The sequence below is a fragment of the Cupressus sempervirens genome, chromosome 8, assembly GCF_028749045.1.
Source record: "Cupressus sempervirens isolate cs-2001-9-10 chromosome 8, ASM2874904v1, whole genome shotgun sequence".
NCBI classification, from domain to species: Eukaryota; Viridiplantae; Streptophyta; class Pinopsida; order Cupressales; family Cupressaceae; genus Cupressus; species Cupressus sempervirens.
This window is the reverse complement of record NC_143125.1, coordinates 502851352-502858812: the sequence shown is the minus strand read 5'-3', so window position 1 is coordinate 502858812 and position 7461 is coordinate 502851352. Positions and strand designations below refer to the sequence as shown.

Below are 7461 nucleotides of genomic sequence, written 5' to 3'. Positions count from 1 at the left end.
AGGTGGAGATTGGGGACTTAGATGATGAGTGTTGTAGGAATAGAAGAAGATCGAGTAGGCTTGCTAAGACCAAGGGTAGATTTAAACAAATGGCCAAATGCTCTTAGGAGGAGGAGAAGGAAGAGACTAATTCAAAGGAGAGTGCTAAGATCTCGAGGGATGATAAGGAGAAGTTGAAGGAGGATATTGATAACAAAGAGGAGGAGAAGTGGGATGACACTATTGATGACACCTAGGATTTTGAGGTGGATAACCCTACCGAGGACCCCTCCCAAGACCCCACCCATGTTTCTGCCACTTTCACTCTATTATTTGTTGTTAACCAAGCAGACCCCAAGTCTGACAAAGCCTCCCCTGACACTTTCTCTTCCCCTATAAGGACTGGTGGTCTGTAAATCTTAAGGGCTCCCACTAACACTCTAGATGTGTAGGATAAGAGGAAGTCTCCTATGAATTACAACAAAGATCTAAAGATAGGTACTATGGAGGAGGTGGTTGTTACTCCCAAAGACCTCCAAGAACTGAAGGACTGATGTCATGCGTTGGAGGAAGGGTTCACCATCTTCTCCAAATTCACTCTGAAGGTGATCCATGTGGCGATGACCACCCTCTAGTTATTGGCTTATGAGAAGGAGGAGGAAGGCCTTGGAGAAGATGATATGAAGCTAGTCTACAATTTCCTTGCGGAGGACTGGGCTAAAGTTATGTTGGCTGGGAAAGGCAAGAAGAAAGATGCCAATTTGTGGCATTTCCCGTGCTTAGTGTTTTTTTGGTGATCTATTAGTTGTTTCTTCCCATCCAGTTTAGATGGTTTTGGTTTTCCTGTGGAACTTGGGTTTTGGCCATGGGTGGTATGATGCGCTGACCACCTACACGCCTTATGTTAATTTGTTAAACTTTGTTAGTTTTAAGAGCATGCACTCTAGTAACTTTATTTTACTTCTTATTTTGATGTAATTCGTTAAGGGGCTTGTTTGGTTTTCTGCCAATTTTTTGTTGGTAGTTTCACCACTACTGTATAGGGCCAACCCCCTTTTTTTGGCTTCTTTTATATCAAAAACAAAAGAGTAGATGGAGAAGAGATTCTAATAAGATAAGCTAATATGATAAGTATAAGTTAGTCATTTGTTCTTGAAGCAAAATTGGTTTAGAAATTTTACTGTCAAAATAAACATGTTAAGCTTATATTATGAAAGTCTAATGTTAATTAGTTACATATTTTCAATTATTCAAAAATTTTCTTTATATATCATTTGATTTTAAAAATAAAGTTAACAGGAGATAAATTTCATATTTTATTATGAAGCATGCTTCTTTTCGTTCTAACAACTTGATTGTAGCCAAGTTTAATTCCATGTATATTAAGTATCAAGAGCAATGTTATAAATTCATAAATAAAAATAGACACTAAAATTGGATAAACCAACTTGAATTATTTATACTAGGGCTACACCAAGGATACCTATCCATCTTTGATATTTGGTGTCCAATTTAGATGATTTTTTAAAATCTAAAAACAATCTTGGGCCTCATGGCCTTTTACCTATAAAAAAAAATAATCATTTGAAAAAATCTCCACCAAAAAATCTATTACGAAAAATTAATAGGAAAAATATAAAAAAGATACCAACTCTCTCAAGAATATACTATTGATTAAATAAGTTATAGAAACTGAAAATCAATATTTAAAGAAAAAAAAAACTAATTTAAAAAATAATATGAAAAAATTAGCAACTCCTTTCAAAAACATATAAAAATTTAATATTTAAAGAAAAACTAAAATAATTAAAAAATTAAAACCTAAATCTATTTAAAAAATCAAAAGTTAAATAAATTGAGAAGAAAACATGAGCTAAAAGTGGAAATAACAACTAATTAATTTTTAAATAAATAGAGAAAAAAATAAGAGTTAAAAGTGGATATAACAACTAATAAATAGGAAAAAAAACAAGGGTTAAAAGTGGAGTGAGATGAGAATTAGCCGAAAAATAGTGCCAAATTTCTAGCCAAAAAAGCAATTTTACAAGAGCACTAACAAATTTTTTGTCACAGATTCAATTTTCCTCGCACACTACATGCAACAATGAGCCCATAAGTTTTATTTTTAAATTTAATATAATAAGAAACACTTTAGTTATTCTTCTAGTCATTTATACTTGTTTATCAATTTAGTCATGCTCTAGTTATAAACAATGAATAAATTGTACTTATAGAAATTTAGAAGTTTTAGTGCCTAGAAATATAATACATGGGAACAAATTTGACATGCAATTCATATGACTCATTAGATATAATTATCAATTTATTTTTTGTGATTAATGGTATTTGTAGTAAGACTGATGCTCTCTTAGTTTGATGTAAGTTACAAATTTGTATCACAAATATGCTTGTAAACAAAATACCATGGTTGATAGTGCATCCTCACATTAGACAAGATGAAATATTTTTTTAAAAATTATAATCTAAATTTTGATTTTAAATCAATAAAATGAAATTACATAATACCACTTTTAAAAAAAAAAATTGTAATCAAAGTAAAGGTGAAATAAAAAATCATTAATAAGATAAAGAAAATTTAAAAACCTTGAACAAATCATTTATCCAAATTGAACTATATAATTATAAAGAAATACAAGCTTATGTTTTAATTAACATTAATTTCAGAGTGTCACTTAAGCACTAACAATACAAGTTTAGAAATTTTTTACCTAAACTCTGGAGATATTATTTACTATAATCTATGCAATTCATAATAACCAGCCCATTAATAATAATAATCATAATTTTTTTTGAAAAAAGAGGGGTAAAAACTTTATTGCAGAAAAGAACAAAGCAGTACAAAACAGCCCAGGGCCTAAACCCCAGGAAACACTAGAAACCATAGAAAAATCGAAGAGGCAAAATCAACTTTCCCTGATTCCACTTACATCCTCTGTCAACGTTCTCTCCAAGTCTTGACGTAACTCACTTGTCAGCTACTCCCACTCATCAATCCGCCAACCATCTTCATTTCCAGATGCCCACTTTGCCAAACTATCAGCTGCCCTATTCCACTCCCTTGGAATATGGATATAAGATACTGAATCCATCATAGAACTAACCTGTAAAATCTGTTGCACTATCAAAGACAACTCCCAACTAACATCCGAATACTTCCTCTCAAGAAGAAGATTCACAAGAACCTGAGAGTCAGATTCACAAATCACCTTGCGCCACCCCAGAGCATGTGCCCTCTGCAGAGCATAAAGAATAGCCATTCCTTCCATTCGATTAACAGTTTGCATCCCTTTATTGACAGAGAATATAAAAACCACCCTACCAGTAGAGTCCCTACCAATCCCACCTATACCAACCAGCCCTGGATTACCCCTAGAGGAACCATAAGTATTAACTTTTAAAGTGCCAGCCGGAGGGGTCTTCCACTTCCCTATCCTCTGGACTTTATGTTTCGCCCTTCTGCCTCTCCTAACACAGGCAGAATCTAGAGAAATTCCTTGAATTCCAAACCTGTCAACCAATACAGCATCATTCCTCTCAAGAGGCATCACCACCTCACTTTTAGCTAAGACTGTGTCCTGGATCATACCCAAAATTCTATTCCAGACTTGCTGAATCCCCAAAGCTTCCCCCCGAAATATTCTCCGATTTCGTTTCAGCCAGACTTGCCATAGTAAGAAGGTAGGTCCAGAATACCAAACATCCTATAAGAAGGGAGCCAGGGACGGGGGCCTCCCCAGTCTCAACCAAAAATCTGTCAGAGAGGAGGCGTGAAAGCACGAGCATTTCCAAACCTCCCACTAGAAATGCCATAACTGTAGAGTGAAAGAGCATTGGAAGAATAAATGCACAGAGTCTTCTTCCTCACTATTACAAAGGATACATCTCGACAGACCAGAAAAACCCCTCTTCCGAATATTGTCCCAAGTCAGGCACCTGTTCCAAGCCAAGGTCCAAATAAAGCAGTTACATTTTGGCCAAGAAAACTGACTCCAAACTTTCTTCCACCATTGAACCTCCCCTCCTACCAGCTGCTGGGAGAGCAACTCCTGATAACCAGAGGAAACAGTATAAACGCCCTTGGGATTAGGGGACCAGGCTAGCACATCTTCACCCCTAAGGGCATTACAGTCTCGCCCCGAAAGAATGAGCTGGAGCTCAGCCCGCTCCGCTTCCAAACCAAAAGTAGGCCACTCCCCCGGAGTCTTCCACCTTGCCTCCACCAGCTGACCCTGAGGGGAAAAGGATTTAAAGTCGCACACTCTTGACCATCCAACATTACAGAAACTCTAAGCCAACCTGCGCAAATGAGGATACTGAACAACCAAGGGAGGATACCCATCCCAAGCGTCATGCCAGAACTGAGCCTCTGAGCCACTTTTGCAGATCCAATGTAAGCCACCCTTAATGAGCGCCGCTCCTTTCTTGAGAGTACTCCAAATCACAGAGCCTTTCCCACACAAACCATATCAAGGAATATCAATATGGGGGATCCCTGGAAGGTACTTCAGAGACAAAATTCTAGCCCAGGCCTGTTCCTTTTCCACACACCAACGCCAATACAATTTAGCAGCCAGAGCATTACCAGTTAGCACTGATTGCCGTAAACCAAGACCACCAAACCGTTTTGGGCTACAGACAACCTCCCATTTGACAAGACTCCACTTGGTTGCAGATAGATTACCAGCCCATAAAAATTGTCTTGCTAGGGAATCCAGTTCCCTAACAAAGCTCAATGGCGCCACCTGAACGATACTCCTATAGAGAGGAAGAGCTTGAACCACAGATTGAATCAGTTGGACCCGCCCAGCAAAGGATAGCCAGCGGTGGGTCCAATGAGTAACTTTGGCCCGGAAATTATCAAGAATGCCCTGCCATGACTCCTTAGAATGCCTACCACCAGAGATAGGAATGCTGAGGTAGGACATCGGAAGACTTCCAATTTGGAATCTGAGTATCTGAATGATTCTCCTCTGAATAGAAAGGGGAGTATTAAAGAAATAAATGGAAGATTTGTCCTCGTTAATCATCTGACCTGAAGCAGAAAGATAGACATCCAACACTTTGCGTATATTAGAAGCCTCCCGAATGGTAGCCATACCCATCATGGGAGTATCATCCACAAACTGAAGGTGAGATTGCACAAGAAGCCCTCCTCCCCATTGCCAGCCCTGAATAAAGCCCCCTTCAACATTCTTTTTTATCAACCACCCCAGACCTTCTGCCAAAAGAAGAAACAAATAAGGAGATAGGGGATCGCCCTGCCATAATCCTCGAGAAGCACCAAAGAGGTTAGAGTGTTCCCCATTAATCAAGACTGAGAAAGAAGTCGAATTCACACAACTCATAACCCACCGAATTCATTCCTCCTCAAAACCAAAGGCACCCAGCACCCTTTGGAGAAAAGACCAACGAACTCTATCATATGCCTTAGCCATGTCCAACTTAATGAACATAGCCTTGTCTTTGGAATTGGCCATAGAATGAATAGTCTCAGTCGCCACAACCACCCCATCCAGGATCTGGCGCCCCATCACAAAGCCACTCTGTTCTTCAGAAATTAACATTGGAAGCCACTTTTTTAACCTGTTAGCTATCAGCTTAGATATAATTTTATAAATAATATTGCAAAGAGAGATAGGGCGAAATTGACTAATCCGATCAGCCCCTTCCCCCTTGGGGATGAGAGCAAGGAAAGTAGAATTCAGAGCCTGGAGCATTTGCTTGTTCCTCTGGGATTCCTGAACAACTGCTAGTAAATCTATCTTGATAATATCCCAAAATTCCTAGAAGAACTCAATCGGAAAGCCGTCTGGACCTGGAGCTTTTCCTTTTTTCATCTGGAAAATAGTCCCTTCTAATTCCTCCAAAGAGATGGCGCTCATAAGATGCTCTTTCATTTCCAAAGAGACTAAAGAAGGAATACAAGAAAGGACCTAGGCCTCTTCAATCGAGTCCCCCTGTGAAGCCTCCCTAAATAAAGACTCAAAATACTGTATAGCTTCGCTGAAAATATCCTGAGAGGAAGAGAGCATCTCTCCCCTATCATTCACCAAGGTAGATATGGAGTTACCATGTTGTTTGGCCTTAACTGAATTAAAGAAGAAAGCAGTATTCTTATCACCTTCTTGAAGCCATTCAACACGAGCTTTTTGTTTCCAGTAGATTTCCTCTCTCAGTTCCCACTCCTCCAAAGTTTTCAGAGCCCTAGCTTCCTCCCTCAACAAATAATCTGACACCCCTTCTTCCCTTAACATCCTGGTAATATCATTCAACTCAGCCTGGGCCACATATTTCTCTTGAAAAATATTACCAAAGCAATACTTGTTCCATCTTTTAAGCTGATATTTAACATATTGTAGGAGTTTAGCGAAGATATACATTGTTGTCCCAAAGGCAGGTCTACCATCCTTCCACCACTCAGCTACATAGCCATATAGATCTGGGTCCCTTAACCACATAAGCTGGAATTTAAAAGGAGGCTTCTGAGGCAACTGATTGGAGGAGATAACTAACTTAATGGGCCAGTGATCCGACCCTCTCCAATCTAATATCTCAGACCTAGATGACCATAATCCACCCACCCAAAACCAGGATATCATGAAACGATCTAGTCGCTCCACAATGCAGTGATCTCCTATTCTTCTATTATTCCAGGTGAACTGGCCATTACTAGGCTTGATATCTACGAGATTGAGTGCCGAAATGTTATCCCAAAGAAGCATAGAGGAGGGCTCAAGTCTTGCCATACCCCCCCGTTTTTCAGAGAGGTCAAGAATAGCATTAAAATCTCCAGCAATAATCCATGGCAAATAAGGGAATAGCCCACGAACAAAATGAATATTATTCCATGTAAGGATCTTACCTTGGAGCTCAACAGGGGCATAGATGTTGGAGAGAAGAACAGACTCTCCAGACTCATAGCATAGAGAGACCAGGGATACCGATGATCTAAAAGATATCCACCACATAGGCTGAATCTTACGAGGGTTCCAGAGGCAAGCTACCCCCCCTGAAGATCCCTGAGCACCAATGCACTGACATTGACCATTCTTCCACAATTTAGGAGCTATACTCATCATACTCTCAACAGAAACTTTGGTCTCCTGCAGAAAAAGAACATCAGGAGAATGAATTCTAACCAATTCTCCAACAGCTTTTTGTCTTGGGCTGCTGTTCAAGCCCCTTGCATTCCATGAAATAATGATCATTTCTGGGGAGCCGGGAAATGAGAATCCAAGGTCTTGATAGCTCCTGACTCCACCAGATTCTCCCCAATCATTTTAATCTTCTCCATGTCCTTCTTACGGCCACTTTTACCACTTTTCTCAGAAACCCCCTTCTTGCCATCCTTTTGAAGAATACCCAAGAGAGGAGAAGACTTGCCACGCTTATCCGTATCCGAAACTACCCTCCTTGCAGGAAGGGCCACATCCCCTGCATCTTGACCTCGATCAACATTTA

At 39.4% G+C, this 7461-nt stretch overlaps 1 protein-coding gene across 1 annotated transcript; it reads right to left on the bottom strand.

The window, feature by feature from the left end:
• Window positions 1-5933: 5933 nt before the first annotated feature.
• Window positions 5934-7208, bottom strand: LOC149543393 (uncharacterized). The gene has a single exon (XM_089795797.1). It carries the CDS (start codon window positions 7206-7208, stop codon window positions 5934-5936), a length of 1275 nt encoding a protein of 424 aa, XP_089651923.1.
• Between the last annotated feature and the right edge of the window lie 253 nt (window positions 7209-7461).

Bases quoted from the DNA above. Each gene is read 5' to 3' on its own strand.
- LOC149543393 (XM_089795797.1), bottom strand. From the start codon at position 7,208: ATGATCATTATTTCATGGAATGCAAGGGGCTTGAACAGCAGCCCAAGA.